The sequence below is a fragment of the Gopherus evgoodei genome, chromosome 3 (assembly GCF_007399415.2).
Source record: "Gopherus evgoodei ecotype Sinaloan lineage chromosome 3, rGopEvg1_v1.p, whole genome shotgun sequence".
In the NCBI taxonomy this organism is placed as follows: Eukaryota; Metazoa; Chordata; order Testudines; family Testudinidae; genus Gopherus; species Gopherus evgoodei.
The window spans coordinates 100602610-100624619 of NC_044324.1; the positions used below are offsets into that span (position 1 = coordinate 100602610).

The following is a 22010-nucleotide window of genomic DNA, read 5'->3' on the forward strand; positions in this document are numbered from 1 at the left end:
TTTCCTACCTTATCCAAGGGACCGGTTCCTCACCGTCGCCCGGGACCAGTTCCACACCGTCGCCCACAACTGCTTCTCCACTATTTGAGCGCGTTGCACCGTTGTGCCCTCTGGGGTCACTCACACCGCATCTCCCCCGAGGCCCCTGGTGAAGTCACCGGTGTGCACTGGGAGTCGGTCATCACCGCGATCCGTTGACCTCCAGGAGGGATCCAGGCAAGGCTAATTTTCTCCTCCGCCCACCCAGGGACGCCAAAACTGTTGCAGACACAGCAGTGCCAGAGGCAAGCAACAATGGTTCGTTGCCCAGAGTGCTTAAGCACCAATAAACACACCAGGGTGGAGAAGCAAACAAACAAATTTATTTGAGCTCAAATAAGGTGCCAGGGAGAAATAACAATCTCAGATCCTGCACCCCTAAAACAAGCAGTTTCTTCCTTTTATATCCCAGTTGTTTACTACAAAACTTTCTTGCTGACTAGCTGATTTCTTACTTCCCCCTCCTTTCCCATCCAGCTGCAGTATCTTTTCTCATTCAATCTTTTGTCTCCCCCCTCCCTCTGCTGAGACATGTATACAGTATCTTAAAACGGCCTTGAGCGTGCTTTAGCCGAGCTTCAATGGTATTACAGCAGAGAACTGGCTGTTACAACCGAAAACTAACTGCTAACACTACATTTTTGCAGCTATTAGTACATTAGGTTACACTAGATTACACAAAGTGTTTAACATGGAGAAACATTGGTTCATTGAGGCCTACAACAGGAGGGCTTCATTGACAACTTTCCGAGTTACCTAGGGTTATGCCAGAGTGACACCAACAACACTAGATTCCTTTCTAGGCATATTAACATAGAAATTGATGTATCTTTGTTTGCAGTTATCTTCTGTTTCAGTGAAATTAAATATTTCATTTAAACAAAGTCATTTTACAAAAGTATGTTATACAATAGTATTGTAACAACCTAGCCTAAAAGGACAGTAGCATTCTTAAGGTTACTTTTGTGTCTATCTGTCATGTTTTGTTCAAACTTCTTTGTGTATTGTAAGGTTTTTATGTCACGCCACTGTAGAGGGAGGAGGGTTGGTGAAGGTTAGTGGTAGTTTAGCTGTAGGATAGAGGGTGGTTAGTATGAGGAAGGGAGATCCAGTGTAGTATGTGTTCAGGTAAGTGCGGGTTGGGGTAGGGGTAGGGGGGGTTGGGTAATGTATATGGTTCGCCAGTCAGCACCCCTCCATCTCCAGAGGTGGCATGCATGCCTGTTGCCAGGTGTGGGTGGGAGTGCTGGGGTGGAGTTGTGCAGTGATAGGTGGGAGCGAAGGGCAGGGTGTGGGTTCAGGCTCATGTGTGGGCAAAGACATTGCGTGTATACATAACTAATACATTTGAAACATGCAAAACCAGAAAAGTGAGCATTTTGGTGGAAATCACAAATTCTGTCTGAAAAAATAAAATTTTGCCGAATACATTAATTCTGCAGAAATTCTGCATTGCACAATGGCATAGACTTCCAGCAGGAGTGTTCTTTTTCTAGGGCTCCTATGTAATTTTCCAGGACCACAGCTGCTAACTAGGACCACAACAAATTAGGTCACATGTACCTTCTCTGCCTGATGAATCAGTCACATTTCAGCTTCCCATCTGAGTCCTAAATTGGAATTGTTTTTATAGGTGATGAATGTCTCGGTAGCTGTGATGCTGCTTGCCTTCTTCAGTATTTACTGTCCCTTAACATTGGTAAGGCCTGTGGACCTTCTTCTCCACAATTTTAAACTGCACTAACCCATTATGCAGTTTTGGCAAAGGGGAACTAGCAAGAGATGTACTTGTAAGGGCACTGGTGAGCTTCCCCCCACCCCACCTCTGGGAATTACCCACACTTGTTACTGCTTGCTGTATACCTCCTAGAAAAATGGTAGCTGTTGATCTTAGCTGACTGGAAACTTTTAAAACTATTGCTCATTTCATCCAAAGACATTCATCACTTAGTGGAATCCAGTTTTACCACTTTGCTGTATTTATAATGTCCTGAGCTTCAGGCATAAAAGTTGCTGACAGTGAGATGAACCAATGGAAAATGTCAGAGCTTTATTTCCTCTAAGAGGCAGATAGCCATCAGTTACTTTACCCACTATTTTCCTTTAAGAGCTGACAGCTCAAACTAGTTAATTTACAATAGAGTAAAAGCTAATGTTAACAACCTCACATAAGTCTGTGTGCTGTCTTTGTTTAATTGTAATACTGGGGTGCTCAAACTCTAAGGGGGCTGGTAGTGTATTGTCTGAAGCCCAAGGGTGTAGGGAGAAACTACAAATTAGAGAAGTCATGTAACCTTTCCATCCCTCTGCTGACCCAGAATGTTACCTAGTTCAAATATGTATTCTTTACTGATTAGAAAGCATTTCAAGATCCATGACTGGAAAAGCAAATGATAATGTTAGTTATTCCCATTAAGATGGAGATTTTGATGTGGAATCTGTAGTTTCAATGGGAGAGACTTCTACATCAATACTACGAGGACAGTTGAAAGCTGAACCATAGATTTTTGAGTTACATTTAGATCTAGGAGACTAATTGACCTCCAAAAAAGAAAATCATCATTGTGCTGGACAAAGGGTCTACGACTTTGCATCATTCACCACCAGATAAACTACCAAGAACCTAGGGTGACCAGATAACAAATGTGAAAAATCGGGACAGGAGGTCGAGGGTAATTGGAGCCTATATAAGAAAAAGACCCCAAAATCAGGACTGTCCTGATCTGGTCACCCTACCAGAACCATATGTAAATACACCTCCACCAAAACACAGGCTTTGGAAATAGTCCTGCTCTGGTTTCTAGATAGCCTAATCTACAGTAAGTCTCGAGTTGACAGACAACTGTCAATTTTAAAACTGAAAGTATTATGGATTTTAGGAATAACCTACCTTTTCCCGTGAAGAGCTCCTTGGTAGGATGTCTGTTGACATGTTGCTTCAAAAAATGTCTGATTCTGCCTGAATAGATTGAATTCAGGGGCAATCTAAATAAGAGCCCTACGGGCTTCTCCTTGCACTTTATTTTACTGTTTTTCAACATGCGTCTTGTTTAAAAAAATATAATGATGAAAAGTGCTGTTTGTGTTTGCAGTCATAGCGGCAGATTCTCCAGTGCCGTGGAAATGCACAGCAACTGTATGTAAGAGGAGGAGAAAGATCTGTGTTTTCGGGGAACAGCCTTACACCATTTACTTGTGTGTATGAAAGAGAGAAAAAAAAACAAATTTGTTTAGATACAAGCTCACTAATGGAAGTTCATTTATAAGAATTACAGCACAGTGAAACATACAAGAGAAAGGAAACATTTAGGAAATCTCCTGTCTTCAGAGGTTGTCCTGAAGATTCCCCAAGCATATTGAAGTACACATTTCTGTTCCATTTCTATTACAAGGTCACCTCTGTTAAGCAGTTAATTTTTTTTTTTTTTGGTCAGCCCCTTGGGTGGCCATTAAAGATAGGTTTCAGTGCACTGATGAAGGAATGAAGTGTTCCTAAGATTCAGTTCTCATTATCCAAAGCTAAGGTGACAGGAAGGAGAAGAGGATGACCTGGAGAAAGTAGTGGCAGGAGGGGACAGAACAACCAGTGCAGTGAAAAGGAAATTGCTGATCCACCTCTGACCTTCACAGAAGAGCTCAAACCATTTGGAAAACATCCTTCCTAATTTAGATAATAGATAGTAGAAAACAGAAGACTAAAACCTCTTGGCTAATGCTTTATTCTGATAGCAATTTCCTACTGTAGCTTTGTTGCTTTTCCTTAAACTTTAGTCTGTGATTCAAGGCCTAAAGTTTTTCAGGTCATCTTGGTGATCAAAGTGCCAGAAGTTCATTATGTTGCCAGTTATGATTATTAATGAGTTGATGTTTAATTTTTCAAAACTGTAAGGAATGTTGCTGACCACTTGCATCCTTGAAGTCAGAGGGAGTTGCAAGTGATCAGTAATTGTCAGTGTGTGAAATTCACCCCTGTGCAGGGGGCCAGCGTAAAGCCTAGGTACCACTTAAATTCCACTTATGTAGAAGCAGGATTTTATAATTGAACTATGAGAATTAATGTATGATTTGATTTCATCCGTCCAGCCACCCTTTTTGAATAGCAGAAAGAAATGGCCCTCTGGGACATTGGTAGAAATGCATCTGATAGACTGCTAGTGTCTGTACTGACCCTGGGCAGGGACAGATCAGAACAATCCTTATGACTGATTATGGTCACCCTTTTGTTTTAGGATAAGTTATAATGTCTGCTATGGTTTCCTATATGTATTACAAATTAGGCACTCTAGTTAAATATACATTTCTTTGTTTGAGGTTTAGTAAGTAAGAGACAGGATCTTGTATTGTGTCTATGTTAAGGAGATTAGAGTAACGTTGAAGGCCTGGGCCTCAATGTGAATTGTTTTGGTTATGACACTTAGCAAGGTTTAATTTACAATGCCTTTTCTTGCTCTACATAAAAATTGCTGTATACCTTTGAAGGTCTTTGTAAAAGATTGTGTGAATGAGGAATGTATGCATCACGAAAAGATAAGGTGTGAAGGTCATTGTTATCACCAAATGGTCAAGGAAGAAGAAGTGGAGAGACTTAAGGTCACCATCAACATGCATCCATAATGAAGGAAAGGCAGATTGACGACCCTGAGGTAAGGCTGGCACTCCTAAGGACAGTTGATTAAATCGAAACCTGGACAGGATGACCCTCTCAGAGGTGTATTGGAATGTTTACATCAAAAGATTACACAAGTAACCAGTCAGAAATCGATACAGCAAAATACACAGACTTCAACAGAGAAAAAAGATTATAAGAACAGGGTGCTTTGCCATGGGATTTTGGTTTTGTCTTGCCACTGCTCCAGGCGCATCGGATCGTGACCGACAGAGCCTGGCTTTCCTCTGCAACCAATCTGGCTGGCCACTAGATTGATCCAGACTCTGGACTGGTAACTATAAGCATCAACTGGCAGGACTGTGTGCATGGTATGTATGTGTGTGTGATTGAAAAGCATATTCTGACTGTTGTATTCTCAATCAATTCGGCTTCTTTGCCTTCTCCCCTATAAAGATCCCATGTGCTTCTTATAAGTATAACATTGTAGACCTCAAAATAAGGATTCAGTTAGGACTTAAGTGATGGAGAGGCTTGTATTGACCTTCTCCACAAGGGTGAACTTCACTCATTGAGTTTTATGTAAATATTTGAGTAAAATTCTTATGAGGTTAGGTGGGATCAAAGCTTTGCTATTTCACTGTCCAGTTATGGCTATTACCTATGATTCTGCAGCTCTGAAAGGTTTATTTGTGCCACTGTGAGAAGCAAAAGAGGCCTTTAAATATTAACCTTATAACAGTTACAATTACACAGGGTATTGCCTAATGTAATCATTGAGAATTAACATGATGAGAATAGTTGATTAATATAATAAATATAGGCGCCAACTTCATTAACTGTTAACAGCACTTACACACATAAATCTGCTTGCTCTTCATTGCTTTCAATGTTTTATTCTTGGAAGTCGTGATCACTTATGTAAATTATCATGAGCTGATACAGATGCTTTAATGTATTAACAGAAGATTTCTGCTATAAAATTTGTCTTACTGGGAGAGGTGTGGAGGTTGAGAGGCTTGTATGTGCCATCTTGCAGGATTTCTCCCCTGTGTAGTGCACATGTGAGAATAGGGTAAAAGTAAGAATGCATAGGGGAAAACTCTTACTAAATAGATGCAAAATATCTCTCTCTCTCTCTCTCTCTCTCTCCTCTCTCTCTCTCTCTCTCTCTCCTCTCTCTCTCTCTCTCTCTCTCTCTCTCTCTCTCTCTCTCTCTCTCTCTCTCTCTCTCTCTCTCTCTCTCTCTCTCTCTCTCTCTCTCTCTCTCTCTCTCTCTCTCCTTTAGATATAGCCAGTATCAAATCAAACAGAACAGCTGAGAGGCTTTCAAGTGTGCCAGACTGAAAATTATTAGAAATCTGTAGCCCCAGCTTTTAAAGATAACTGGCCAGTTGCTTTAGTTGGCATAAAGAAGGGTTTAGAAGCATCCTATTAATTAAACTTCTCAGGTGCCGCATATACATGTAAGGTGGATATGACAAGATATTGTAGAAATGTCTATTTTCCTGGTATGTCCCTATTTAGGTCTGGTGTATCACTGGGACCTAAGAGCTCTTCCATACTGCAGCAGCAGCATCCTATTTTTGTGTTGACATTTGGGTTTTCAAACCATACTACTTTCCCTTTCTTCCTGAGATAGAGTGACAGAAAAGTCAAAATTAAAGATGGGTATCTAAAGTTAGGATGCTATGTCCATATTCAAACACTTCAAATAAAGCAGGTCTGATAGTCACAGGAGAACATGAAATTCCTAATGAACTCAGACTAGAATTTTTAAGATAGTGATCTCTTTTCTTCTGCTGTTTATATTAGTACATTAAAGTGCACTCAAGTAAAGCAGTTTGGTAAAACCATGCACTCAGATGGAATACATGCTGTCATCAATTTTAATCTGTGTTAACAGTAACCAGTCTCCAAATGAGATCCTTCTTTCCTTTCAAAATACATCCTTATAATATTTTGATAAATAACTCAGTCTTTGAAGTATATAACTACCTCAAAGCCTGTTGTTCTACCATACTATGAAACTATTATATAGACTACTGTTAACCTGGTAAAGACTCAGGTCAGGAGAGAATCTGCCAGGCTCAGACCCTGGCTGGCAGATATTGACTGGTACTTTTCAAATCTCTGGAGATTAAAAGTACCAGGAGTTTTCACCATCTAAGGTATGCTGTAAGAGATGCAATGGGGACCTAGCAATGAAATGAGACCAAGTAAAAAGACTCACTAAAAAGTCAGTGTTTCTTATTCCTACATTCTTTATTATTTCATCACACAAATGGGGAGACCCTATAACTGTAGCTCAGAAGGGTTGGGGGAGGAGGGAAGCAGCGGGCGGGGCTGTTGCAGGGATACCCCCTAGAATGGCATGCAGCTCATCATTTCTGTGGGATCTGACACAGAGCGGCTCTGCTCTCTGGTTCTCTGATACACTGGCTCTCTAGTACACTTGCCCCATATTCTAGGCAAGACTGACTCTATTTTTAGATACAACATAAAGGAGGGAATGACCCGGGGTCATTCCCCTTTTTGTCTTTGTGCCCCTGGCCGATCTCAGCAAAGGTCAGCCAGGAGCACCCATGACAGCAGCAGACGGTACAGAACGACTGATAACCATCATCTCAGCGCCAATTTACGATAGCACAGCAGACAGTACAGAACAACTGGTAACCGTCTCTGCTATCTTGCAAAGGCAAATGAATGCTGCTGTGTAGCGCTGCAGTACCGCCTCTGTCAGCGGCATCCAGTACACATACGGTGACAGTGACAAAAGGCAAAATTGGCTCCATGGTTGCCATGCTATGGTGTCTGCCAGTGCAATCCAGGGAAAAAGGGCGCGAAATGATTGTCTGCCATTGTTTTCACAGAGGAAGGAATGAGTGACGACATTTACCCAGAATCACCCGCGACACTGTTTTTGCACCATCATGCATTGGGATCTCAGCCCAGCATTCCAATGGGTGGGGGCGACTGCAGGAACTATGGGATAGCTACAGGATAGCTACCCACAGTGCAACGCTCCAGAAATCGACACTAGCCTCGTTACATGGATGCACACCCCCAAATTATTGTGCTTTGTGTGGCTGCGTGCACTCGACTTTATACAATCTGTTTTACACAACCGGTTTATGTAAAATCGGAATAATCCTGTAGTGTAGACGTACCCTATCAGACTTCAGCCTTTCTCCCTTGAGCCACCCTACTCAGTAGTACTCTTACTTTGGAGATGGAATATGCCTGGGGGGAGGGAAGCAAAAACAGTAGGGCTTGATCATGTTGTTTCTGAGTGCATGATATATTGCAGCAGGGTGTGGCTATATGATTTTAGTCTTCATTTCCTAGGTTAGAGAAGAACTTCCTGTTGCTCTGTAGCACTAATTATAACAGACTTTTTTGTTAAAGTGCTTTAAGGTATTCAGTGACTCTAGGCACACGTGTTTTATTTACATTGGTTATATTCAAAAGGTAAATTCTATTTAGAGATAATATTCTGATCCACATGCAAAATGTTCCCAAAGTTTGTGTACTTTCAGAGGAGGAGTCTTGATTCTTGCCCCTCTCTAATTCCATTGCACTTGTAACTACTTTTCTGTCTCCAATGGGAATTCCAGCTATGCGGTGGAGGCAATAGTAAGAGTTGATTTAAGGATGTTTAATAGCTAGGGTTGCCAATTTAATATTTAATATTAATTTAATAGCTAGGGTTGCCAATAGATCCAGAGGGGATCTTCAAATTTTACAGTCTCTCATCAATTGGCAGCCGTGGCAAGAATTATGGATATGTGGTTCCTTTAGCACTAATGTTAGTCTCTTCTGTTGCCATCTTTAACATGGTGTTCACCACGCAACCACTCTCTCACGGCCAGGAGTGCCTCTACAGTGTCTGCCTCAGTTTCCCCTTCTTCAGGGCTCCTTAAATTGAACTACCTGCAGTTTTGCTCATCCACATGCAACCTTTCTTGTGTCTGGAGTTTTGTATTAATAATAAAAAAATCTTAACAAAAAAATCTTCAACCCAGTCTTAAACTGGGGAAAGCCCCCAAGAAACCGTCTCTTTCTGCTGTGTAAGCAACTGGAGAAGATGCAAGGCCCAGCCTGCCTTCTCCAAAGGATAAACACACCTTCCATCTGGGTCTTCTTAACCAGCCCCAGTCCCTTCTTCAGAGACCCTCTCTCCCTGCATCTTTACTGCACAGTTCCTTGTAGCTCTGTCTTCAGTGAGCTTCCTCTGACTGCTATAGTCCAGATGCAGCCCTGTCCCCTTAACTGGCTCAGCTGTGAGCACCTGCTCTAGAACAAGGGAGCTGGATCTGTTTTTAATCACAGGGCCCAGCCATCCTGTGAAACCATCCCAGTTGGATATCTTTATTTCACAGAGGCATGTTTTGTATCTCAGTGAAAGATGTAAGGGTGGAAGGAGTGGTTACATGTGTGACAGGTTTGGTCACAGAGACCCCCTTGGGACTGTCACCTGACGTGCTGAAATTACCTCTGAGCCCGTTTTCCCTGCCAGCTTGGGACTCCAGAACCCTGCCTTGTTGAGCCAGACATGCTAGCCTGCTGCAACGTAGACATGTCCTCAAAGCTACAGACTTTCACCAAAAATAGCTCAGCAGGTTACCTCTCCAGCACCCAGACACCCCAGTTCCCAGTGGGATCCAAACCACAAATAAATACGTTTTACTCTGTATAAAGCTTATACAGGGTAAATTCATAAATTGTCCACCCTCTGTAACACTGATAGAGAGATATGCACAGCTGTTTGCTCCCCCCAGGTATTAATCGCTTACTCTGGGTTTATTAATACACAGAAGTGATTTTATTAAGTATAAAAAGTGGTTTCAATTAATAACAGACAGAACAAAGTACATCACAAAGCAAAATAAATCAAAACACGCAAGTCTAAGCCTAATACATTAAGAAACTGATTACAGGTAATATCTCATCCTCAGAGATGTTCCAGTAAGCTTCTTTTACAGAGTAGATGCCTTCCTAGTCTGGGTCCAATCCATTCCCTGGTACAGTCCTTGTTAGTTCCAGCAGACATCTCAGGTGGGAAGAAGGGTTTTCTCATGAGTGGCAGCCCCCTTTGTCCTGCTTCACCCCTTTTTATAGCTTTGGCACAAGGCGAGAATCCTTTGTCTCTCTGAGTCCCCACTTGTCCTTCTAAATGGAAAAATACTAGATTAAGATGGATTTCATTATCAGGTGACATGGTCACATGTCACTGTAAGACCCCTAGTTTCCATTCCCCCTAGGCTGGCCCACATTTAGGCCATGGCTACACTGGCGCTTTACAGCGCTGCAACTTTCGCGCTCAGGGGTGTGAAAAAAACACCCCCCGAGCACTGCAAGATACAGCGCTGTAAAGCCTCAGTGTAAACAGTGCCGCAGCGCTGGGAGCACGGCTCCCAGCACTGCAAGCTACACTCGTAGAGGATGTGGAGTACGTGCAGCGCTGGGAGAGCTCTCTCCCAGCGCTGGTGCTGCGACCACACTCGAAACTTCAAAGCGCTGCCATACCCTTGCTACATGGTTTTTTTTCTCTATTGGTCGTGTATACACAGAGACACATGCTAAATACGGGGACAGCTATACACTTTCATTGTATTGAAAATGTGAATTTATACTCCTGGGTCTCTCCTTTGAGACACACACAAGCAAACTGGGGGAAGGGGTGAAGAAGTCTTAAGACTAAATGGGCCCATATCCACCAAATCAAGGTCTGGAGTCTCCCGGTTCCAGTCCTTTTCATTCAAAAAGCGACTGCTGCCTTCAGTCCTGGAGTGACATGGTTGGTGTAGGTGGTAGTTAGAAGAACCCCGCAATTCTCAACGCAACAGAGGGCAGCTTGCTGCGAACCCAGAGGCTCGGCTTTCGTTTTGTTTTTCAACACCGGAGTGTTGGCTTCTCCCACAGGGTTTTTTTCAGGGAAGTGTTTGGGAAGTATTTCAGTAAATGCTGAGGAAAGAGATGGTAATACTTATTGGACAACTCCTACCAGGTACATTAGAGATCAAGGCCATCATGTTTCTTCCCATGTTTTAACACTTTCATTTGGATTTATGCTTCTCAGAGGAGAAGAAGAATTTCTTGGTTGGTTGAGAGGCTGAGTGTTTTATGTCTGTGTTTTTTCTTGTTTCTTTTAGGGAGCTCTTGCTGTCTGTGGCTCTTGGCCAGGTTTTGTCCCTTCTTATCTGTGGCATTGGCCTGACCAGCAAGTATTTATCAGAAGATTTCCATGCCAACACTCCTGTTTTTCAGAGCTTCCTCAATTACATCCTCCTGTTTTTGGTCTACACCACTACACTAGCTGTCAGACAAGGTAAGTACCGTTCTTTCCAAGAGAAGTAGCTTCTGTAAGCTATTTTGCAGAATCTAGTCCAGTGGTCCCCAAACTTTTTACCGGCCAGGAGCGGGGCCACAGCTCTGGGAGATAGGGACACAGACAGAGGTAAGGTGGCCAAGGGTGGGGCCATAGCTGGAGGTGGGGACAGGAGCGGAGCCTCCCCTGGGGGCTGGTGCCGGCTGCTGGTGCCTGGGGGCCAGGGCCAGGAGCAGAGCTGGGTGGCGCTCCCTCCCTACCCCCCCCATGGGGCTGGCCTGGGCCCCAGCCATGCCCCACCAAACATTCCTCCATGCACCTCTAAGGGGGCGCACCCTACAGGTTAGAGACCTCTAATCTAGTCACTATGGACAAAATTTTCCAAAGCACTCAAATCCTGTTTATTAAAAGCATCTAAGTCACTCAAGAGCCTAAGTTCCATTGCCTTTCATTCAATTCGACTTAGGCCCAGATTTTTTAAAGGTATTAGGCACTGCTGTGTTTAGCGTTGCAACATCTAAATGATTTAGGAGCCCAAAGCTATTGTCAGCCTAAATCCTTTTTTAAAATGAGCTTTGGGCTCCTAAAAATGGAACTTAGGCTCTTGAATGGCTAAAGTGTAAAATTTCCAAAAGCATCTAATGACATTTCTGTGTGTATTAACTGATCCTTTTTTCCACAACACATTAAAAATTACATACTTTCTGGATGAAAGGAAAAAGCAACTTTCATTAGAAAGGACTATTTTAATAAATAACCAATACAGTAGTGTTGTGTGAAAGGAAAATCTGTATCCCTTCTGCCTGATTATTTCCATGTGAATTATTGCTCCTTTCTTCCTGTTTCATATACACTCATTTAGGTCTAGATTGCGAGTTGGAAAGTTTTGGAGTGTTCTAAAACCTGGTATCTATTAAAAATGTTCAGAACTGCTGAATGTTGATCTCTGGGCATGTCAATCCTTAGGAAGTCTCTCTAGGAAGTTGCTACTCAGCCTTTCTTTGCCTTCCCAGTTCAGCTTGGGTTGTGGGAACATCATCAAAGGCTCTTTGGAAACCTGTGGTTAAACGTAGCTCTTGCTGGAAAGCACGAGTGTAGACTTTGCATAACTGTTACCGAACAATTTACAGAATTATTACAGCCCTAAAGTCTCATTTTCAAAAGTAACTCAGGCACTAAGTGAGTAAGGACTTCCAATGAGATTTGGGCTCTCAAGTCACTTAAGTGTTTTTGAAAATGTTGTTAAATACTGGGGAGACAAGGTAGGTGTAGTGATATCTTTTTTATTTTAAATGTTACCCTATGTTGGGACATATCCTGTGATGCCATTCCACATTTAGATTTAGAACATTATTATTGTGTGTATCATACACTGAGTTTTGAAACTGTTTAAAACTTTCTATCAAGAGCAATACTTAATACTTAATTCCCCAGAAGATCCTAACACAGTCTGAAAATTGTGTGCCAAAAACGTTTGGTTTTGCATGAGGTATGACAGTTTGGTAATTGGCCCATCCTCAGATGGACAGGTATCAAGTTTAAAATGAAAGAAAGAAGGTTTAACTTTGTGGATTAACCTGCTGGAACACAAAGCAACATTTAATGCACCACGGCCAGGAATGATCATCCAGTAGGAGACTGTCCCTGCCCTGAAGGGCTAACAGGCTGAATAAACAAGATAGACAAAGGCTGGGAGAATGTAAAATGGGGATGCTAATATTTCCTGATGAGCATCTGAGGCACAGAAAGGTTAAGTTACTTGGCCAGGGTAACATTGGAAATCTGTAGCAGAGCTGGGGAGTTAAGCCAAAACTTTCAAGTCCTGATGTAGTGGGATTTGAATGCATCCTCATTTCCTTCACTTAGCAGTGACTGGTACCTGTGGGAAGAGCCTTCATGAAGTAAGTTGGGAGTGGGTAGGACTTGATGCAGTGTGCACAATTATTCTAGAAGGGAGGGCATAGGTGTTGAGAGAGGATGACCCATAGGGACAGTAGTCATGGAAGGTGTTTAAAGTTGGGCCAGAGAAGAACGACAGAAAGAGTTGGAGGGCACCCACTGAATAGCCTGGAGCTATTCACGAAGGAATGTCTGGAAGTGGCAGGATGCCCAGAAAAATCCTGGACAAGGAATGGACACAGTGCAGGAAGAGTGGTAATCCAAGCACATTCCATAAAATTCCTACAGGGCACTACAGCAGCACATGGCCATTTCATTTATTGTCCATCTGATATTGCCATGTGACAAACCCTGTTGGATTGGGATTCACTTACTCAGCAGATGGGTCTAACAAATATCTATTAAGGCAAAACATTCAGCAAGTAGTGATCAATTACTTACAAGTGGGAAGCAGCAAAGAATCCTGTCGCACCTTATAGACTAACAGACGTTTTGGAGCATGAGCTTTCGTGGGTGAATACCCACTTCCTCAGATACATGTAGTGGAAATTTCCAGGGGCAGGTATATATATGCAAGCAAGCTAGAGATAATGAGGTTAATTCAATCAGGGAAGCTCATTAGGACAAACTCATCACAGTCACCTCCTGCACTGGACAGTACAGCTTCAACCTCCCTTTGTTACACAAGCTTATAAATAAGTTTTTTATCTTATTTTAGACATATGTATTAGTCTCTCATTCCATATTCTCTCTCCTCCCCTACCAATGCAGATATAGTGTTAGTTCAATCCAGTCTTTTCTACCTTTTTTTAGTTAGTTTCTTTTCTTCTCACATACTCAAGAATTTCTTACACATACACAGTTCTGCTTATACTTATGCTGTTAAACATGATCAGAACAGACTCTTAAAATCCACAGCAGGCTTCTGTCAGGCGAAAATATGGCTTTGCTCCCAACAAGCCTCACATTGGGTTTTTTGCTTGTGTATTTGTTTAAATTCTTTATTTTGGGGTGTTAGACTAGAACAGTTTTTCTAGCAGCTCTCATTGTTTGGCATCATTAACAGATGAAAACCACATAGTAATTATATTAATTTTGTACAGACTGATTCAGTTCTGAATGCTGGGCACATCCAAAAACTTCTTTCTAGCTTAGCTTCTTCTATTTCATATGCAAAATTTAAGATTTATTAAATGACTCCATCTTTCTATTTCAGAAATCAAACCATGAAAACGAGTATAGAAGTTAAAAATAACATCATCCCCATTTTTTCTTTTGTTTGCTTTCTGAATGGATAAATGGATTGGGAGGACTATATAGGCATATATTTTGAATATGGAGGCATTCACTTGAGACACTAAACAGAATTTCACTGCGGAACTGCAACACTTGCTTTCAATAACTTCTTTGGGGGCATCCTTAACAACTCCTATAAGGCAATACCCTGATATGGAAAGGCAGTTTATTTTTTTGTTGAAATGCTTTGAAACAAAATAATTTGGGTCAGTTTGACAAAATGAAATATTCTGATTGGATCAGTGTCCCAAAATGAAATATTTCATTTTGATTTTTCTATAAGGAAAATCAAATCTTTTCCGTAAAATCAAGAGCTTTCTATGGAAATTTTCAATTCTGCAGAAACTGCATTTTCCATCAGAATATCATTCTGATGGGAAAATTCTTGACTAGCTCAATTATTTTGTTTGGGGGATTTTTTGTTCGCGTAGGTATCTTTTTTTCCACAAAGTCATACAAGTTAGCCTTCCATTTTCCACAGGAGGCCAACTTTAAGCTTATTAGTTACTTAGAATGCACACACACTACAGCTAACATTAGCACACACTTACTGAAGTACCAATATTGAAGTATTAAGTTCTAAATTTTCCTTTCAATTTCTTTGTGTGCATGTAGCTAAATCAATGTTATAACAGTAAACGTTGTTAATGCAATATCATAAAATGACTGAATATTATTATGTATAATCTAACTGATTTTTCCCAAACTGAGATAAATATTAATGAAATCGACAGCACGTAGCACTTCCTTCCAAGGTAACTTGCTATCATGCCCATTTTTATTTTGTTCACTGTTGTGCCAAAACCTATTTTTTGTCCTGTGTTGAGGAAAAAGATTGTACCTCTTCTTATCACAGCTCTACCCTCTAATCTGCAAAGGATTCTGGTTAGAGGGATCCTGTCATGACACTTGTGCCTACTCATTTGTGTTAGAGGTGATTACACAATGAGGACAAGAGAGAGACTTAATCATCCTTCTGTCAGTGAAATGGAGTTATGGAAAAGAAACCTGGGGAGATCAGCTTTAGCACATGAAAAAGCAATAAATGGGAAACTGTCCATAGTAGCCCAAGAGGTGTTAATTGTCAGCAGTCAACATTGTGGTGGAGGCATCAGCAGCTTGTAAGCAAAAATTAATCCTTTCTAAAAGCCACAAAGTATGTTATAGGTGAATATAGCACATATACTAACACTGTAAAATAATTAAGGGATGAGAGAATAGTAGGTATCTATTTTGAACAGAAGGGGAAAAATCATAATCTGAGAGGGGCAGATTCTGCCTTTACTCATACTGTGTAGCGCCTTACTCTGCAATGCTTTAAATAAGACAACTTGCTCAGTATGTCCTGCCTAGCATACATAGCGGTGGCAAAATTAGAGCAATAACTTGCTGATTCAGAAGGGTTGTATGACTGTACATAAAGCTGAATGAATCCTCCTTCTTCACCGCTAAGTGATGAGGTCATGCCAAAAGTCAATGGAAATACAATTCTTCCTGAAGTCACTGTAATGGCTTAGATTTGGCATATAAGCAGATTTGACCTGTGCCATGAAAGATGAGTTATAACCTCCTGTGAGACTATTAGCAGCTGAAGTCATGCCACATGTTATTGGAAGGTTTATTTTGCATCGATTTCCTTCTTGGTTTCAACCTATGACCTCATTATCTTAATATGTGCATTCCTAATTTACCTGCTACTCAAATGGGTTCTTCCACTTTAACAAACTGTGTTTGAATGAAAAGGCAACCTTCACAGGATTTGCTCTATTTCACTGCACATCTGCCCTTTGGTGAGCAGTCAAAACAACGGATGTCTTCTGTTGGTTGATTTCATTCTAGTAGTAAAACTGCATTTATCTTTTAATTAATTAAGGGCCAGATCCTATAGTTCAGATCGCACAGGCTACCCCATTAGATATCCAAGGTGCTTTCCCCACAGTTGGCACCTCTGCATTTGGGTCACATATAATAATGTGGCTGGGACATGCAGGAATATTTTCAATAAAATGTGGTTTTGTTTAAGTAGGCTGTTTTTGTCAAAGCCAAAACATTTTGCGGAAGCATATTGATTTGGCTAAAGTTTTCAATGGGAAGGTTTCTTCAGTCCAGGACTTTCTAGTCACTTCTGAAGGGAGAGAGTGAGAGATCCAAATTGAAGAAGTCTGGTTTTCAGTTGGGAAACGAATGTTTCAGTCAGGACTGGCTTTAGGCCCCAGCAAACCAAACACGTGCCTGAGGCGGCACAGTTCCAGGGGCGGCATTCCAGTGAGGGGTTTGTCTGTTTGTTTTTTGTTTTTGTTTTTTTGCTTGGGGCAGCAAAAAACATTAGAGCCAGCCCTGGTTTCAGTGCACATCAGTTTTGCACAAAATATTCAAAAGGTATTGATTTGATTCCAGTGCAGAAGGCAAACGAATTATGAAACCTCAAAAGTTGTTACAAAATGGAGTTTTGGTCCTCCAAACAACTCTACCTGTGAGAGTAACAGTATTGACCTCCCTGAGAGGGAGGGGAGGGTGGGGCCATGACTCAGATCTCACACAGGCCAGCAGAACATGTTGCAGACTTTCTAAAGGTCAGCAGAGCTCCCATGGCACCAAGCACTGCCCTCGAGGCCCAGGATTCTTTCTGGAGCTCCCACTGCAGAGGATCCCTTCCACCCACCCCAGTGCAGGGCTATGTGCTTAAAATCACAGTCTCGCCCTGTATTTTGAAAATTAAACAGCCTATGCATGCATTACCACTTGGGATCAGCACCAAAATGACATTTTAGCATTTGGAATTCTGATAACAATATTTCATGTTCCCCCTACGGTGTGTTACTTCTTCGCTGTCAGTGGATAGTGCACTTCCTGTAATTTCACTAGTCTTTCAGCCATGAATGCCAAATTGTATGGAATACATTTATCCAGTCTGCCAGTTGGAAGTCTCTTTGGCTGTAAGTTGAAGATCCCTGATCTTATTCAGATAAAATTCAGTTAGTGGATGAGAAATAAAACTGCAATTCTGGTTCCTGACAACTTGTAGTTTAAAGTTCCATGGATCATTTTGCCAGGAGTAAGAGTTGTCATTTTAGTTTATACTCTTTTGAGGGGACAGTAACTGTCTTTGTCTGTTTGAAATGCTGTAAGCCGTTCTGCAAACTAAACAATAGAAATAATAGATCCAGTTTCCTATCCAATCCAATTTGGATAATTACATTATGCCTGCTTAAATTTTCCCTGTAGCTTCAATTGAATAAGGTGCTTTTTTTTTTTCATTTCCCACCTTAAGTTGTTGGATAATGTTGCTGTGTGTTGTATAAAAAAAATTCTGTTCCCTTCAAGCAGTGGCTACAGTTCGGTGATTCCTGTATGATTCCTGTATGTATAATTTGTAAAGGACTTGCAGATTCTATTCCTTTGAGATACTTTTCTAATTACTGTAGAAAATTTCCCTTCCCATAAATGGAAAGATATCTTTTATTTATTTTCTTCAGCCACAGACTGAAGCTGATGTGATTTCAATGGAACAAGATTTATTCCACACCATATGTGAGAGGAGTGGGTAAAAACATTAGCCCTGACCTTTCTCCTGTTTTATTTTGACTGGTTGTTTTTTTGTGTCTTTTATTTTTGCCTCCTCTCAGTTGGGAGTTTTCTTTTACCCTGAGGGCTTGTCATTTGTCAACTGCCTTTATTCCACCAAGATACACAAACTAGGACTACATAGGCCTCTGCATCCTTTTCACCCACATGAGGGACCAAACATCTTAGGGCTCAAGTCAGTTTTCATCAGGTGACTTTTGCTTTGCTAGCAGATTTAGTAGATTATAAATATGCACTTACAGAGATTAATACTGGCCCTAGACATTAGGCCTAGGTGTTGATGATTTTGAGCTGCTTTACCTACCTTCTTTTTATCACTTTGATTTGAAGACAGTGTCCCCCTGAGTCTTAGCTTACATACACCTGCTGTCTAAATCCATGGCCTGCATCCTATCTTTTTTTTTTTAATGTTTTTTCCTTTTGATCCTAGAGATGGTGGCACACCACAGCATTTCCATCCTGTTGCATCATATTATTTGAGTAAATCATTGGTGTAACAAACATCATGTGACACAGATAGTAGTAAATATTGAAAGGACTCCTTCTCTTTGATTCTAGTGGCAACAGTTAAGTATGAACTGTCATGGTATGTCTGAATGCTGTGTGCCATGCAATAATGGTACAAATGCTCAAATACCCATGATGAGCTCCAAGGAATAGAGCCGAGATCTGACCATGCTGGTGTTTTCCCTGCATCAGTGACGCTTTTTCTGTGAGGTCCTGCATACAGGTCACATGGAGACCAGAGCTCTTGTTTCACTTGATCTCTGTCAGGGTGAGTGGAATGTAGCTGAAAGGAGCACAGTCTGATGCAAGGGAGGCTGTAGGAAAGAGCTGAACAAGTGGAGAGGCACTATCAAGGTCCATCCTTCCATCTCAGCAGTCAGGAAAAGAAAGGGAGTGGGGGGAAAGGACTACCACACCCTCCCACTTGCCTCTGCCACCTGGAGATGTAAGTTAGGAGAAAGGGGGAGATTCTAATGTATCTGATGGAGTTGTGGAGAACCAAAATGTAATCCTGGCGTAACACTGTGCTGTTATGTTTTTGTCCTGATGCTAGCTCAATTTGTGATGATGGTGCTACATCATGGTGCAAATATGATCAGATAGGCCCAGGTTTTCAGCCAACCTGTAAAATGTGCCAGCCTTTGAATTGTGGGGAAAATCTCAATATTTGCATCTGTGACTGCCTGATTGAGGTCACAAATCCTCAGTGACGACCTGGTTGAGGACACACATCCTCAGTGGTTAGACTGAGCCTGCAGTTCATATTGTGGGTGCAGTCTGAATGCTTGTGCCACTAACTACAGGATTTATGGTCTCAGGCAGGTAGTCACAGATTTTGCAGGTCAAAAAGGCCACACTTTTGAAAATGCTGCAAGCCAGATGCTTGTCACCTAAAGCATGTGTGGAAAACACTTGGGTACCCTGCTGATGGGTACAGTATAAGGACACGAACAGAATAGAAAATTGTGCTGATATGATTTTGTGGCTCTCTCTGATTCTATTTGAGGATGAAGTGGTTCACTAGCTTTGCAAGACTGCCCTACTGTATCCTACAATAAACTGTTTGTTTATTAGAGGTGGAGGCTCAATCACAAATATAGTACAACTCTGCACAGTATGTTTCCTTGGCAATTAAGGGATAACTGTCCTTTATAGCGTTAGTATATGGCTCCATCTCTTTGTCTTCTGCTACATAAACATTTCAAGGACTGTTATTTACAACACAGACCATCCTTTCCCACCCTATTGAGGATAGTTAATGGTTTTGCTAAAATAATGCACCTCTGATTCTATGCTATAAGCTAAATGCAAGGTCATGGTTGCCTCCCATTTTATCCAGCATCAATCTTTGCCTGCGATTTATGGAAATATTTAAATATTCATCAATTCAAGCTGCTAGCAAGTATAGTGCAATGCACATTCCCTGCACGTAGCTTTAGTGTTCATACGGGAGATTTGAAGTGTGGTTACAAGACGATAACTGTATTGCCTGAAGGAGATAAGTCCCGCTCTGCCAGAATGGTGCTTTGTATATAATTAGTGTAAAAATTCAGAGGAATAGAGTTTATCTTTGCAATCGTCTTTCTCATTAAAAAAGAATCATAATGAAAGAACAAAGCGGTCCCTGCAGTGAATTGAATTGCCTCCCTACGTTTTCATTAAATCAAAGACTCAGCAGCATCCAGTTTTGCAGAACCCACTTGCAGGCAGTACACAAGACTCACAGTAGAACCCCTATGCAGATCATATTTTTTTGTGCAGGCTTGGAAGTGCAATCTGTTTATCTTACATGGGAAATAGCCTGCTTGCCTCTTTTCTTCTTATTATTTCATTGGCTTCTGTTGACAAGATTCTAGTGGTGTAAAGACTACTTGTGGTGCTACTGGTAGTAACTTTGCTCAGTGCAAACCAAAGTACTTTACCCTCTCATCTAGAAAAAGGACCATAAAGATTATATGAAACAAGGGAAGAGAAAGCTGTGGCAGCTGATAAGGGCTTAGATTTATTTCACAATTTCCCATTTATTGTAATGACACATTTTCTGCCAAGCAATAACACAAATGGCAATTTCCTCCTCCTTTAACTGCATTATTTATTATCAGCATGATCTTGTAACAACAATTATACAGTAAATGCATCTTCAGGGCAGAAACTTACAAATATTCTGTAAATTGGTGGGTTAAGAGTTTTTCAGTCTTTTTATAGAGACATTTATTTTTCTTCCTTTCTTTTTTGCTCTTCTGTGAGCCATTAAAGCATGATCCCTTTATACTCCTGTCACATTTCTGGATGCCAGTGCTATGATAATAATTAAGCTTTTCATCTTTAAAATGTTTATAAACATTTAAGCCTCATATTTACAAAATACCTGTGAGTGAAATCAATAACTATTATCCCAGTTTTGGCAATTAGGCGATTAGGGCCTAGCTCTTTGCTCATATCTAGCTTTTCTTGTAGGGCCTGATCACTGCAGTCAAGTGGAGTCCGTCCATTGACTTCAATGAGAGTTGGATCAGATTTATAAAGAAAAAGGTGTTGTGGTTTTATCCAATAGGGTTATGCAAGACAACTGATTTTACCTCATAATTCTGAAGTGATAGTCTGTAGGAAGACCCGTGGTAGGAAGCTGAAGAGGAAAAAGGGTGTTCTCTCAAAGATTTCTCCCAACTTGTTCTGTTGGGTGGTGGGATTGCCCTGTCAAACAGCATGCGGGCTGTTTTCACAAACTTCACAGATCCCTTGGGATCCATGCAGATCCTCATATATATTGACAGGGGAGTGGGTAGGACCCTCAGTATGGATGCTCTGTGCCAGCCCGGGTCTCTGTAGTGTGGATCGATAATTGTCAAGGCTTCTACTTCTAGCAACTACTCCCAAGATCCCTATTGTGGGGGAAGTGGGTTCCCAGCAATGGAGAAGAGGTCAAAGAAAAGTAATACAGCCTCTAGCTGTGTATTATCTTTCCAGCCTTTGCATGACAGGGCTAGCAGAAGTACAATGCAAATCCCCCTCTCTCCCCAGCCTGTTTGTCCCTGTATAGAGATCCACAGACTAGTGGAGAGCCCTCCATGGGGAAGGGAAGAACCCAGGTGAGGGCCTTAGCAACCCATGGCAATGCAGGAGAGGGAGAATGTGTGCAAATCTAGGGGAAACAACTGGGTCCTTAGCTTTTCCACACCTAATGCAGGTGACCATCACTTGTCAGAGATGCATTTTTGGTACTGATTCCAGTAATACAGCAAATAGAGGTTGAAATCAAGCTACAGCAGTACTATTTTAAAGTTAAATAGGAAATATTGTTCAACCTAATGATCTAGGTGAGGTAATAGAATTTTTACAAAATAAAAGTGGTGCATGTGTTGATGATTCTTCATCTAACAAACTGATTATCTGTTTTTAAGGGAGATTTTAAAACTAGAGCCGGACCCCCAGTAGATGTATATTGGCATAGTTCTAGTGACTTACTCAGCCTCCGCTGGTGTATCTGTGCATGTAGGATAGTGTGTGTTTCTTTTGTTTATTTGTTTTTCATTGGTGTTTGGTTCTTTTTCACTTGAATGTCACAGTATGGGTTAGACTTCTCATTCTCCATAGATTGAGATGACAGAATGTGCAGTGCTGTCATTCTTCATGTCTAGCTAGAGAGAAAATGAGCAAATATAAAGAATGGGATGTTCTGAATATTTCCTCCCTTAACAGAGGCCAGACCCTTACCTGGTGTAAATTGGTGTAACTCTGTTTATTTCA

The 22010-nt window shown here is 41.3% G+C and overlaps 1 protein-coding gene across 1 annotated transcript in view; it reads left to right on the plus strand.

Annotated features, from left to right (window-relative positions):
- The window catches only part of SLC35F1 (solute carrier family 35 member F1), a 375314-nt gene that overhangs the window by 210158 nt on the left and 143146 nt on the right, over positions 1-22010 (plus strand). Inside the window, exon 2 of the mRNA XM_030556184.1 lies at positions 10801-10976. Coding sequence (XP_030412044.1) covers positions 10801-10976 — 176 coding nt within the window. The remainder of the gene's footprint in view (positions 1-10800; positions 10977-22010) is intronic.